Source organism: Lactuca serriola, chromosome 1, assembly GCF_051521515.1.
Source record: "Lactuca serriola cultivar US96UC23 chromosome 1, Lser_US96UC23_V15, whole genome shotgun sequence".
Lineage (NCBI taxonomy): Eukaryota > Viridiplantae > Streptophyta > Magnoliopsida > Asterales > Asteraceae > Lactuca > Lactuca serriola.
In genome coordinates, this window is record NC_136408.1 from 15,218,025 (window position 1) to 15,234,242 (window position 16,218).

General features: G+C 34.8%; 1 protein-coding gene across 1 annotated transcript in view; it reads right to left on the bottom strand.

Annotated features, from left to right (window-relative positions):
- The window catches only part of LOC145051856 (uncharacterized), a 53,115-nt gene extending 37,194 nt beyond the window's left edge, over window positions 1-15,921 (bottom strand). The window contains exon 1 of the mRNA XM_078999688.1: window positions 15,794-15,921. Within this exon, the coding sequence (XP_078855814.1) occupies window positions 15,794-15,921 (128 nt within the window). The remainder of the gene's footprint in view (window positions 1-15,793) is intronic.
- Window positions 15,922-16,218: the final 297 nt, after the last annotated feature.

Below are 16,218 nucleotides of genomic sequence, written 5' to 3' on the forward strand. Positions count from 1 at the left end.
TTGGTCACATGTGATGTTTTCCTGTTGCCCATGATTAAGTCTATTTTCTCGTGCTCCACTTCTTCACTACATCTTAGGCCCTGCAAATCAGTACAAACATGAATACCACAACCTGTATCAAGCACCCAAGAGTTAGTATGCAATGATTTTTTAGACAATGTGGTATAAATACCTACATGGGTGGGTTTAACTTTCCCATCCTTTACATCCTGCAAGTACTTAGGGCAGCTTCGCTTCCAGTGCCCCTTTTCGTGGAAATAGATGCATTGTGCTTCCTTTGGGTTTGAAGAAGGAGGAATGAAACCTTTCTTGGTCCCACTTGAAGAGGAGCCATCAAGGGACTTTCCCTTGGTACCCTTCGAAGGGCTCTTCCTCTTCTTCCCCTTTCCCTGCCCAATTGCCAGAACAGGGGCTGATGTAGGAGTAGGAGTATAAGTAATAGACGACTTATCTTTAAGGCCACTTTTAGCGGTCCTTAAAAGTACTTGAAGCTTTCTAAGTGTAACTTCCTCCTTGTTAATATGATAAGTCATACGAAACTGATCATAACTTGGAGGTAAGGAACGGAGAATGATATCAATCGCCATTTCCTCATGGAAGTCCACATTAAGCTTCAACAACCGGTCTACGAACCTTTGCATTTTTTGAAAGTGACTGGTGATGGGTTCACCATCCTTCATCCTGGTTGTTATCACGGAGGATATGATTTCATACCTCTGTTGACGCACGCTCTGATGGTACCTTTCCATCAGATCCAGGTGCATCTCATAAGGGTAGAAATCTTCATAGGATTTCTAGATTTCGGGAGTCATAATAGCCAACATTATACATGACACTTTAGTAGCATCCCTCTCATGTGCAACATACTCCATAATCTCCTCAGAAGTAGCAGTGGTCTCATTGATAACCTTAAGCTCCTTGTCAAGGATATATTCCTTGTCCTCATAGCGAGTAATCATCCAGATGTTCCTAATCCATTCATTGAAATTAGAACCATCAAAAGTGACTTTCCCACACAAGTTCATGAGGGAAAAGGAGCCTGTAGGGTTTGAGCCAGTAGTAGTGTTGGAAGAAATCTGAAAGAAAGAAGGACAAGTTTTAATTAGATAAGAAGTCCTTAATAAGTCACCCAAATGAAATATTAAGGCTAGGATCCTACAAACTATTTCATAACTTGGAAGAGGGATGTCGTAATCCAAACTATAAAATATTTGAAGGTAGGTAAATGACAATTTACCAATTTCCACCATTATAAAAAAAATAAATTATTAAGTTTTAATTGGATTTGAAACTCCTAGATCTTTTGAGATACATTGAACTTTCAATGGCATGTTTAAATCTCGATTATGCCCTCTCAAGTTTGTGACTGGGATGCCGAGGATCACAAACAAGGTATGAATAACCATGCAAATTGACTTGGTACCCTTAATTTTATCACCTAATCGATGTGCCGGTTAACCACACGCGCTCCACCGATATATGATAAAACTTAAGTCACCCTTTGCCACTCTTACTAGTCCTTGTTAGTTTGTCGGTTAACCACACACGCTCCACTAACGACTTGTTAAGGTACAAAGTGTAATTTCATGGGTTAGCACCAATTTCACATTTTCCTAAAGTAACTAAGATTAGGAATTAATAAAGGTTTAGTTACTTTATAATTTCATTATACTTTTAATGAGGATTAAGGTCCTATCCTACCCGTTCGGCTAACAACCCTCCACTAATCAAGGAAGCGGTGGGTGAGAGTGGACACCCATTAAACCGCCATTTTATTTGCAGTAACCTTATACCCCCCTTATAGACTGACTTCGTAAATGAGGCCTACTAACGGTAAGATTGACTTATTCTTATACATATATATAATAATTAAACTTTTAATATTAAAGAAGTATAAGGGTTGAATTATAAACTTTTAAAATTCTAAGGTTCAATTTGAAATTGAAGTATTTAATGTCTGAGACTTTACAAATTCCAAACTTGAGGGCAAGTTTTGAAACTATTCAAGTCTTTTCAACTCCATAACTTATGAGTTAATGTTTCATTAAAATGAGTGACCTTTCATTTTATGTAACGTATGTGTTTTAATATGGACTTTAAAAGAGTGACTTTTGGTAATCCATAACTTGAGGACAAATTATGGATTCCATTAAAACACACAATTGATCAAGAATTATTCATTAAACAATTAAGCAAATAATTCCTATGATCTAACAATAACTCATAAGAACATGAACATCAATATCAAAATTTCAAGAATCATATTAACACATGTAAAACCTGGAATTTAGTTATTAGCCATTGTAAATGGATTAGCCTGAACATTAAACCATCTAAAACAAGTTTTAAAACACCAAAATAGTTTTGGGTAATGTTTCTAGTCCATTTCCAGCAGCAAAACTCGAAAACTGCATTCTGGGGCTCCTACTCATCGAGTGCAAGAACCTACTCAACGAGTAGGATGAATTTACACATGGAATCGTCGAGTCCCCCCATGGACCCGGCGAGTTCATGCTGCAAAGTGCAGATTTTTGAGCTTTTTCAACAAGTTTGCATCAAGTATCAATAAAACAAGCCTAGGCTCTGATAGCATTGTAGGGTTTTGAGCATACTAACACTCATGTGGTATACATGCAACCCTAGAAAACTTGGATTTATGTTTTCTCTAAAATACATGAAAATTTTATTTCCAAGGTTTACAACCTAACTAGCATGTTATGGGGTACTTCTAATATAAAACTTTAAGTAGAATAACATACCTTTCTTTTGTGGTTGATTGCTTGGAGTTTTAGAGCCTAGCACCAATAGTGTGGATGCCTCAAGTGGTGTCACAAATCACCTAAAACAACTTGGAAATACTTTAGAGAATATGATGCTTGCTAGAATCCGCCCACCCTTGTTTCTCACACACACTAGTGCCAATTCTAGAACCAAGAACCTCTTTATATACTATAGAGGATTAGGGTTACACCCTAATACCCATGACTCTTCATTTACCTAGGATACAAGGGTTAAAAGCTCCATGGACTTCCATATACTCTTAGCCCATCCTAAATAAATCTTAGCCCAATCCATATATAGGTAAGAGTCTATATTTAATTAGCCTCTTTTGATCACTAAATTAGTTCCAAAATTAATTCTTGATCAACACTAATTAAATAATATTAATATATTATAACTTATAATATATTAATGGATCATAAACATCTTATTCTCAAAAATATATCCATACAAATTGTTAGGTGAAGTGCAACCCAAATCGACCATGCCGGGTCGGGTCAAGTTATACCAAATATAGTTACGGACTTAGACACCTTATCCAACAATACGACCCAATTCAGAAAATTGGGCCATTAGTAGGCCCTTAGGGAGCCTTTGATGGGATATAGGTGGTCTGGATATAATAAATTAGAATTGGGCTTTAGGAATGGTTCAAATTAGGCCAAGAGGGTAAAATAGTCATTTTACCCTAAGCAGTATTATACATGTTGATTGAGTGTTGTTATGATATTGATAGTCGGAAGTCAGCGAAGCAGCTGTTAAAGATTCCTTTCTGTGAGTTCGACACTTAACTTTGCAAGGTGAGTTACCTTCTAGTAGAAGTGAGTCTAAGGCCATAATGCCGGCCCACTAGTAGGAGTATGTAGTAGATAATTGTATGTGTGATAATTATCTGGTGTGCCACTATCTATAGTAGATATACCGGCAGGATAGGTCCAGTTGAAATAGTCCCTGGATATAGGACTAGTCCCCGGATCCGGTTGAGATATACCGGCAGGGTAGGTCGGGCGCCCCAGAATTGCCTGAAAGTATGTTATTCTAAGTTATTAGTGGTAGGGGTGAAGTAGTCCCCAATAGACATTTGAGATAGACTGACAAGTAAGTCAAGCACCCTAGAACGGCTTGACTCGGGTAAGTCAAGCACCCTAGAATGGCTTGACATGGGTAGGTCAGGCACCCTAGAATTGCCTGGTAGTATGTTCATTATATGGTGTATGGTATGATGGGGGAAATCACTAAGCTTCGTGCTTACAGTTCATAATTTTTATTTCAGGTCCCTCTTATTCTAGGGGAAAGGAGCCAGCTTTAATGCAGCGCATCACACACACACACACACACACTATTTCCGCATATGAGCTTCCTGGGATTTTGTACTCTGACATTGTTTATCATGATATGTATTTGCTACTGATACTCTGGTTCTGTTATGATTGTTATTATGGTGGTTTTTTAGACAAATGGGTTTTATAATTAATAACTTATAGATGAAATTTTTGGCCTTGAAATTTGGGATGTTACAATAATGGACTTTGGTCACATGGTACGATGGTCAGAATTTGGAGCAACTACTAGGGATTTAGGATAATTTAATAGATTGCTATTACCTTTTAGAGATGTCTGGAAATATCATTTTTCATTTTATGCATTGTAAAGACAAGTTCCAATTTTCTTTTTAGCAATAAAAGGGAGTTTTGGTTTACATAGTTGCCTTATCTTATTTCCTTGCAATGAAATTAATGAAAGTGTTTGTTATGCTTCTAATAATAGCAATACTAATTTTGGATTTGGTTTTTATGATATCGTTTATGGTAATATCATAATTAACCAAGTGAAAAGAAATCTCATCACCAACTAGAGTGATTATTGGAATTGTACAATTCGTATTGTATTATATGTGAGATTCTTGTTCATTGGAAAATTATGACTCAAATCATTGTTCACATGTTTATGTGAGGCAAGTGAATGACTAATGGATCTAGTACATGTTGATATGCACTCTACAGATCCACCACAAAGGACGATAACTCTATTCGTCATGATTTACTGATGTTTCAATAAATATAGTTTTATTTATAAGATTAAACATAATTCTAATACTTTTGAAAACTTCAAAGCGTTGCCGAACGAATAGAAGAATCTGTCAGAAAAAAAGATAAAAGATTCTCCAATCTGAAAAGAAAGGAGAATGCTTTAGTATCATGTTTTATGATCATCTTAGTAATTGTGGAATTGTATCGCAATAAATCCCCCAATAACATCTTAGTGCAATTTTATGACTAAGAAGAGGACTAGAACATTGTTATAAATGGTTCGATCATAACACGAGTCAAACTTTGTTCCTAATCAAAGTTTTAGAGCCATACTCTAGTAACAATGAATCATATCTTGAAACTCATTTCAAAAAACTAAGAAGGATAACAACACCTCATAAAATGTGGGTTAATAATGTTTTCTTACTCTAGCACATTTGGAATTGGAGTTGTGATGTTTTCGTTGATCGAAAAACAAGCTGAGAGTTATTCTCTGAGGTGTTTTCTTGTCAGAAATCCGCACGAACTTTTGAATATTTGTTTTTGCTCGTCAAGGAATGTTTCTTGAGAGAAAAAAGAATTCATATGTCGAGAAGTCAATGGGAGTCTTATTGATCTTGAGAGTTTCAAGAGTCAACCGACAATGATCCTTTTAGATATCACTAGCACGCGACCTGAGGATGATAACCTACTGTGTTTTATTCTAATTTTCGTGCACTTCTAGTTGAGTTGGCAATCCTTATGAGTTCTTGTTAGGGGTGTCAAACCCAACAAATAAAGGGGTACAATAGACTCCAAATACACTACTTTAATGCACTAAAAAGTAGTACAAGGCAAGCAGGGCCGAACCACAGAGACACGGGACAAAAGTCTATACCTTTTTGCACAAGGTACTTTGGTCACAAAGGGGGGGTTTGTTTGCAAAAGTAAATAACTAAATAACAATCTACTTTAAAAGCATGCACAAAATGAAATAGATTTGTAAACAAATTGATTGAATGGTTCTAGTTCTAGTTCTCAATGTTGTTGTTCAACTTGATTATGACTTGATGTAATTCAAGATTGCTATTCTATGTTGGTACTAAAAGATATTAACATGCTCTAATAACTCTCGCTTGCCAAATTATCTAACCAAAACACGCTCTTTGATTAGACCTAGCTTTACTAATTCAACCTAAACACGCTCTTAGATTGTATTGAAAAACTGCATTAAGTTTTGTACAAGCTTCCCAACAATGTTCATTTCTTCTCATACGCTCGGAAGTGTGAAAACATGTGATATATGTTTTACAATAAGAAAACTTATTGCTTGTTACCAATTATTAACTCAATAGAACGATTAGGTGCCCTAAAAGTTAATTAACTGCACAAAAATTCAATTCATGAAAGTGGCCAATCAAACACAAATCAAATTCAAGGATTCTAGTTTAAACAAAAACATAATCACTAGAATAGAATCACAAATCAAACATCAAATCATATGCTTCAAGTCAAGCAATCAACATGTTTTGAACAAGAACTGGAAACTAGGGTTTCTTAGCCACACATGGCTAAGAACAAATCAAACAAGAAAATGATGGAATTGAAATGTTTAATGCTTACAAAAATGAAATCAAAATGTTTGCAATGATTAAGTCTTCTCAAAAGCTCCAAGAATTCTCCCAAAATTGCCCTAGATTGCCAGAAACTGCTCCCAAAACCGTTCCATCCTTCAAAATGACGTCTCCTGCTCTTTTAATTAAAGTTCACGTGACTTGCCATAAGGCCATGTGTTTTTAGCATGGCCATGCCTTTTGCCCATGTGTTTTTGGCATGGCCATTTGTCTTGACCATGTGTTTTTGGCATGGCCCATGCTTTTTGCTAAAATTCCAAAAAGTCTTCACTGTTGGCTCCATCTTCATGTTTTCTGCCATGGAATGACCGGTTCATCTTCTCTTCATGTTCCAAAGCTCTATGCTCCAAGCATCCAAGCATCCATGCATCCAAGCTCCACGTTCCATGCTCCATAATGCCTGCAAAATAAATCAAAAACGGTGAAGTACCAGACACTCTTGATGAAATATAAAATTGCCCTAATAATCAACTAAATGCAAGAATTATGAAGTAGAATGCTATAAAAGGACGGAAATAAACATGCAAAATAGGTGCATAAAATGCACCTATCAGTTCTATGTTTTTCATTTAACTATAAAAGGTAAGCACGTTGGTCAGTGAAAGTACATTGATCAATATGAGTGAGTTTTTAACAACATGGAAGCACTGGTGGGCTTTTGAGCTGCCATAAGGAAAGAAATTTAGATTAAGCGAAGTTCAATCCATGAAGGAGAAGTAAATGTGATTTTGGTTTGTCCTGAACCATTTCTTATGACCGTAGGTTGAAAAATAAAGTTCTACATGGATGGGAACTTATACACCTTCGAATCTAGGTGACAAAAGGTTTCGCTCTAGTTCATGAAAATGATTATGAGGAAAAATTTTCATTGATAGATTTTAAGGATCTAATAAAGATCAACATGGATATTGGTTGTGTTAATTCCATTTGCAAATTCACAATATGATTATGACATCCCTCTTCATATTTCGAATTGTGAGGAATTACAACAAACTGTTTAAGATTTCATGAGATATTTTTATCACGTCTTCAAAGAGGTTGAACACATACATTATCCAAATAAAGTGCATAAGCTTAAAAAGCCTAATTAGAGGCTTGATGAAGCATCACGAAATAGGAATTTGTACTTCCATGAGAAAGTCAAAAGGTATTGATTTCTAGAAGTCTAGTTGATTTCTGAGTACATGTCAAAGCTAGTGGGAGCATAATTGTTATGTCTGGTATTGCATGTTGACAATATTATCGATAAGGAACAATGTCTCTAATGTACAAGTTGAAAATGTTGGGAACTGTTACGCTATAGTGGACAAAAGGGAGATGGTACTCATACTTCATTACGTATCTAAAGGTTTAGATTGTATAGTTTAATAGAACTTAGTCAAAGGCACATATGAATAACATGTTGAAATGCTTCAACATTGGAGATTCTATATATGGAAATATTATAGAAGGAAACTGAACATATATTAAACCCTTGTAACATTGAATCGAGTCCCATATGCTTTGGATATAGGATCGATTGCACGTGCTATAATATTTGTTTATTCTAATTTTTCAAATGCTCTGAGCATTGTGAGAAAAAGGACTAGAATTTCAAATGACTAGAGTTATTAAGCAAACTGTGAAGAACATTATGAGGTTACTAAAGATTGGTTGCTTGTGGACAGTTGGAAGTCTGGTATTGTTTTGGAAGAACCATAGTGTCAAGTTTTGGATTGAGATAATTCTTGGTCAAAATTCATGTTCATATGGGAATATGGAAATGATTCCATAATGGGAGATGGGTATATGGAAATGTCTCCATAATAAGAGTTAGCTATAAAATCTACATGTGAGTTGGAAACTTTAATGTAAGAAAGGTTTTAAAGGAGTGTACCTTGAATTTGAGACCTCATTAGCATGGAATTGTTTCTAGTAACAAAGTTCCAGTGGAATATTTTGTAATATTGGACACTCGGTCTTTGAGGCTTTAGAATCTCCATATCACAAGGAATCAATGCATGTAAAGTTGGAATTCTACCACATCTTGGATAGAGATAAGAATTTAGAATTGTGAATTGAATATCATTAGACTAATGTCTAATCGATCTATTCATAAAGAAGGAACATCGAGAGGCATAGTTTGCACGTTCTCGACATGGCATGACTGATGTTATCTAACTTAAGTGGTTAGTTGATAACTTGAAACCTTATACAATGAATAAATTCATAATTGTTATGATGATTAAATAATCGAGATTTATTTATGATCAATGGGTATGATGTCATAATTAATTAATTTATTATTATGTTTCACTTTGCATGTTTTACTTCTTCGAGTAATTTAAATATTATTCAAAATTCCACAGTCGTTCATACTTTTGGAAGTAAGTAGTGAATTAAGGCCATCATGAATTGATTGTAGATTGTCAATTGAGGTTAAGACATTGCAATTGGAATTGCTACAAAATTCATGAGTACTTTGAAAAATCATATTTTAAGTATTGGATAAACTCATGCTTAGAGATTACTGCATAGATCTTGTCATTAGTAAATCTAAGACGATAATATCTTATATTCTTAAACAAAGATATATAGTTCATAGTTTACAGATCAGTTGTGCATTGGTTTACTCAAACACATCTTGTAACTGGGTGTTATAAAGGGTTATTCCATGTGTGATTTGCTGTTTGAATTGTATGACTATATAGTCAAAGTAATTTGTTCCTTTTTCTATAACATGAAAATCAATATCATTGGACCCCTCAATGATTTGATGTTGACTATATAGTGTTGGGCCCAACCAAGACTAATTATTGTGTTCAATTTGAAGTCCAATCAAGTCTTTACAAATCGGGAAACATAATTTTTGGCCAATGAGATTGATTATGATCCATGTCTCATGTCCATACGATATCTTGAAGAACGAATGAATAGTTGATCACATATCTTAGGGCCAAAAGCAGTTTTGAATTAGAGTTTAGCAGTGGCTTTGGAAAGCACTCTTTGCTGTTTATTTCAAGGTCTATACTTGCAATTGTAGTTACAGACTTATCCAAGTGGGAGACTGTTGGATTAAGATGTCTAAGCCAATAACTAAATTAGTATATTCTTGAATTAGAAGCAAAGTTCTTTTGGGGCTGCCCACAAAACTTGTAACTAATTAGATTGACAGTTAGAGATGGAGGATAATTTGTTAGTTTATTATATGAATAATAAACTAATTGGAAATTGAAATATATGATTTATTAATATATTATATGATTAATATATTAATTAGAAATAGTTATGATTAATTGATCAATTAGAATTGATTTGGATTTAATTCTAAGATTAATTAGAATTAATAATTCAAAGGATTCTTTGGTTTCCATGGGAGTTTCCTTAACCAAGTATAAATAGGACACCATAGATGCCATATTTTCCACACACCTTTACTTGTTTTCATAGAGACGAATTTATGCTCTAGTCCAAGGTTCTAACTGGCGTGAGGCGTGGCGTGGCGGCAAGGCCAAGCCTCAAGCTTAACGAGTCATGGCGAGCCATGGCGTTTTTCAAGGCGTGATGTAAGGCGGCAATTTTGTATTAATTTAAAATTATATTACCACATAAATATAAATTTATATTAAATATAACTACTTTTTAGACGTGTTAGATCAATAACTAATAACAAAAAGTTAACAAAAACCACAATACTTGTATCTCCGATTTGAAAAGACATAACAAAGACCAAAAAACTGTGTGTCAAACGAAAAAACACGTGCCATAACACGCCATAACGCGCCATGGCGCGCCATATCACGCCTTGCCATGCGCCACGCCTAACAGCAACGTTATGAAGCTTTTCGTAACGGCGAAGCCACGCCTCTCGCCATGGCGCGCCTTTTAGAACACTGCTCTGGTCTCCTGTCTCCTTAAGTCTTCTTTCTACTAGAGTTTTGTGTACAAGCTATTAGAGGCATCTATTCCTTTGGTGCTAGCTTTTCAAGACCTAGAAGAAGGATTCTACTTTGATTATTTACAATAATAATCAAAAGGTATGTAACCTTAATTTTATGTATGAATTTCGATTTCATAGCCACTCTCTTAGGGTTTTCTTGATATTCATAGTTAGTTGTGATCAATAGAGAAAACATAGATCATTTCTAGGTTGTATGTGAACTTAAGGGTTTAAGTGTTTTTCCGTCACACGTAATTTTTGTTTATAACATAGAAAATCCATCATCATTTGTGTTATAAATTACTGTATTAAAAAACTAAATTGCTCTAATATAAATATTAAATATTTTTATTTAATAAGTTTTGTTCAAAAACTCTAAAAATGAATCAAACTAACATTTCTTTTTTATTAAAATTTCACCTAAGACAATGTCACCTATTAATTAGATATGTATTTGATTTATATTCCCACATTTAATGCGGATCATAATCTAGTAGGGATATTATAATTTTATTTTATATGTAATGTAATGCCACCCTTAATTGATTTTATTTTTTACTTTTACTTTCATTTTTTGTTTTATTTTAACTTTGAACATTATATATATATATATATATATATATATATATATATATATATATATATATATATATATATACTATATTATTAAGCATATTGCACATTTCTTGAAAATTAATAGGTACATCTATTATAACATTACATACAAATCTATTAATGATGATAAAAACATAGCTTCTCCCTGTCACTAAACGCCCATATGTCTAAACATGTAAAACCCTAATATGATCTACTTACCATCGTTTCTCCCAAATATCTTCTCTCTCTACTTGCTCTGTTGAATCTTCAGCAGGCGTCCGTTACCACCATCCTCATGACGTCGTCTCTACAACCCAAAAATATGTCACCAGCCACCCTGTTCTTCCCTTTCAACTAGATGATCGACCCCCTGGAAGTCCACAATTTCCGTCACCGCCCCGTCTGTCGCTTCTACCTTATGTCGAGACGAGAAACCCTAACCCTATCTCGCCGTCCCCATCAACGCCAATGTCACACACTCCAAACTCCAATCAAGTAAATCGATAATTACTTCACCTTTCTTGAATCTTGATTTTTTTTCACTAATCATCTGGTTGTTTATAAAATCATATGTCTAATTGTTGATATATTCAATTGATTTTAAGTTAAAGGTTGGTGAAGGAAAACTTGGAAAAATTGGTTTTAATAGAGGACATGTTTGGTGGAGGAAAGGGCGTTTCATTAGCTCATGCTTCGTCAAACAACATTATGAATCTAGCAGGTTCTGCACATATTATACCTATACGCTCTGATTTTCAGAATCATAATTCTATGTGTGTGTGGTGTGTATGGTTGTGTTCTAATTTTCAGAATCATACATCTATGTGTGTATATGTGGTGTTACTTCACCACCACTATGATCTTGTTTGCTATTATTGGCCTTCTCTTGCATTCAAGTTATAAATCACATATTTGCTCTTAACTCAGTTTACATTGTATTGTGCGGGTCAAATGAATCAAAATGATTATCAGTGGAGAGCTCTTAACTCAGTTTTCTTGGTCCTCCTCATCCTCTCTCTCTTTATATTTCAATTTCTCATTCTGGTTTTTTATTTCAATTTTTGGTGGTTTTAAAATTTTTGTTTAATATTCAGAGCCAATGGAGTGTTGTTATTGTTGGATAATATGGAAAATCAAGAATTGTTGACAGATACTTCTTAAAAAGACACTTTCTAATTAAGTGATGATAGTGGGCCTATTTGTTTTAGAACCACATAATCTTTTATTAATACATTATGAAAAGTCATAGATATGCGACAACAAGCATTCGACCACAGGATGCAATGCCATTTAGGCATGTCTAAAGAAAGATTCAATATTTCTTATGAAATAGTGAACCCATAAGGAAAAATGATTCTTGTAGTGTATGTCATGCTTTGGATCATCATCTTAAAGGCTTGGAATTAGAGCACCCTACAGTTAAAATAAGGCAAACACCTTCTTTTCCATTACCACATTTTTCTTAATTTATCAATTGATACAACTAATTTAACGAAGATTATGTGATTTGGATTTTCATTACAGGTATACAACAAACTATCCATCTTTGACGAGGCACACCTCAGGTAATATTTGGTGGACCTTGATATGTTTTCTTTGTTACATATTCATCTTGGCATTAAAGACCTTTGTTGTATGTTTATTTATTTTGTTGGAAAAATCAATGGTTTATAAGCTTGAGTTTATTTTTACTTTTTTACTGTATTTTTAATCGAGAGTTTAACCGTATCATAGAGTTTGTGAACTTGATGGTGATATATTTTACTTTCTTCATTTATTAATGAATTTGGTAAAACATTTGAAAATAATATTTAAATTTATATAAATTTATGTCAAAATTTATACATATGGGGCAATTTCTACAAATTAATATAATAAATCTATAATAACTAACAAAGTGACTTACGATAATTAACAATGATATTTTTTAAATTAATATATATTTACTACATTATTAAGCATATTGTCCATTTCTTGAAAATTAATAGGTACATCTATTATAACACCACGTACAAATCTATTAATGATAATAAAAACATAACTTCTCCCTGTCACTAAACGCCCCTTTATCGAAACATGTAAAACCCAAATATCATCTACATACCATCGTTTCTACCAAATCTCTTCTCTCTCTACTTGCTCTGTTGAATCTTCATCAGGCGTCCGTTACCACCATCCTCATGACGTCGTCGCTACAACCCAAAAATATGTCACCGGCCACCCTGTTCTTCCCTTTCAACTAGATGATCGACCCCCTGGAAGTCAACAATTTCCACCACCACCCTTCACCGCCCCGTCTGTCGCTTCTACCTTCTATCGAGATGAGAAACCCTAACCCTATCCCGCTGTCCCCATCAATGCCAATGTCACACACTCCAAACTCCAATCAAGTAAATCGATATTTACTTCACCTTTCTTGAATCTTGATTTTTTTTTCACTAATCATCTGGTTGTTTATAAAATCATATGTCTAATTGTTGACATATTCAATTGATTTTAAGTTAAGGTTGGTGAAGGAAAACTTGGCAAAATTGGTTTTAATAGAGGACATGTTTAGTGGAGGAAAGGGCGTTTCATTAGCTCATGCTTGGTCAAATGCCATTACGAATATAGCAGGTTCTGCACATATTATACCTATATGTTATGATTTTCAGAATCATAATTCTATGTGCGTGTGGTGTGTATGGTTGTGTTCTAATTTTCAGAATCATACATCTATGTGTGTATATGTGGTGTTACTTCACCACTACTACGAGCTTGTTTGCTATTATTGGCCTTCTCTCGCATTCAAGTTATAAATCACATATTTGCTCTTAACTCAAATTACATTGTATTGTGCAGGTCAAATGAATCAAAATGATTATCAGTGGAGAGCTCTTAACTCAGTTTTCTTGGTCCTCCTCATCCTCTCTCTTTATATTTAAATTTCTCAGTCTGTTTTTTTATTTCAAGTTTTGGTGGTTTTAAAATTTTTGTTTAATATTCAGAGCCTATGGAGTGTTGATATTTTTGGATAATATGGAAAATCAAGAATTGCTGACAGATACTTCTTAAACAAACACTTTCTAATTGAGTGCTGATAGTGGGCCTATTTACTTTAGAACCATATAATCTTTTATTAATACATTATGAAAAGTCATAGGTATGTGACAACAAGCATTCGGCCAGAGAATGCAATGCCATTTAGGCATGTCTAAAGAAAGATTCAATATTTCTTATGAAATAGTGAACCCATAAGGAAAAATGATTCTTGTAGTGTATGTCATGCTTTGGATCATCATCTTAAAGGCTTGGAATTAGAGACCCTACAGTTAAAATAAGGCAAACACCTTCTTTTCCATTACCACATTTTTCTTACTTTATCAATTGATACAACTAATTTAACGAAGATTATGTGATTTGGATTTTCATTACAGGTATACAACAAACTATCCATCTTTTTTTTTAACCGGCAATCTAATCTACTCCTAAGCTAACAACACCTATTCCACCTATGTCCAACAGGACTTGAACCCTCGACCTCAAAGAGAGAGGGCACCACATGATACCGCTGGGCTACAAGCCCTTTGGTAACAAACTATCCATCTTTGATGAGGCATACCTCAGGTAATATTTGGTGGACCTTGATATGTTTTCTTTGTTACATATTCATCTTGGCATTAAAGACATTTGTTGTATGTTTATTTATTTTGTTGGAAAAATCAATGGTTTATAAGCTTAAGTTTATTTTTACTATTTTGCAGTATTTTTAATCGAGAGTTTAACCGTATCATAGTTTTTGTAAACTTGATGGTGATATATTTTACTTTCTTCATTTATTAATCAATTTGGTAAAACAATTAAAAATAATATTTAAATTGATATAAATTTATGTCAAAATTTATACGTATGGGACAATTTCTACAAATTAATATAATAAATCTATAATAACTAACAAAGTCACTTTTGATAATTAACAATGATATTTTTTAAATTAATATATTATAATATAATAGACATTTATGCACAAAAAATTAACATGGAAAAGGTTTATCTGAAAAAAAATTCTAATATTTTATAAATGGCAATAAAAAAATTGATATATAATAATTTAAATTATCTATTTATACAAGTAATCAATAATGTAACATCCCATTTAAAATATAATAATTAAATAATAAATATGGATCCCGAGAAGTAATTTTTATTATTTTATATTATTGTAGCCCAAAATCAAATAATAATTAACCGAGTGTGGTTTCGGGAAACCAAATTAAAAGATTTGAGTCCCACAGGGGGGGGGGGTTTAAAGTATAATTTCGGGATTTATTTTGCAAAGGATTTTAGAATTCGGGGGGGTTTTGGTATCATTTGGACTTATATTGAATAGATTCTTGGGGGCAGGGACTAAATGGTAAGTTCTGGACCTAACTTGAAAAGGGATTTGTATAGGAAGGGCCATTTGGTAACAATTGGATCAAATTTGAAGGAAAAACAAGATCGAGGGACTGGTTTCGTCGTTATGGGAAAATGTTATAAGGGAGTTGGGGTATAAAACCCGCTACCCTCTCAAACCCTAACCCTAAATCAGTTATGATGCAGCCGTCAGCCCGTCACCACCCTCTCCACCCTTGTTCCTCCAGCCGCCATTACCCTCTTCTTCCTCCTTCTCCAACTCCGACGCCGCACCACTACGCATTGCTCTTGTGTTTCCGATCAACAAAGCCAACCGATGTCGCCCATCGAAGCCGACCGTCGATGCAGCCACAACAGTGACAAAGATTCTCACGAGACGTCGGTTTTGTCGTCGCCTGACCGTTGAGTGCGCTGCTCTCGTCACGGTCAACCCTTCTCCACCTCCTTCTTTCTGTTACCGCCCGTAGCCGCTTGTGACGTCGTCGGTGCTGTTCCAGCGGCCCCTGTCGACGACTCCATTCCACAGCAGGTGATTGTCGTCGCTGCGTCGAACCGCCGCCAGTCGTAGCGCCGTTGTTGCTGCCATTGCTGACTGTTCTAACGAGATGGCGGCGTAGTTCGTGGTTTACGATGCAGATGTTCGTGGGAGTGGGTTTTTGGTCGAATAAAAATCCATGAAGAATCATCATGGCAGCCGGCCATGGTGGCAACCGCCGAAGAAGAAGTTGTTACCGCTGTTGCCGCCTTATTGTGTTACCATCGCCGCTGTATGCCACCAGGTGGGTGGCTGGGCTCCTTTACAAATAGAAGAGTGTTTGTGTGTTGGTGATACATGACCGGATTTCACAAGAGGGCCACCACCACTGTGAGGTATTGGCTGCCA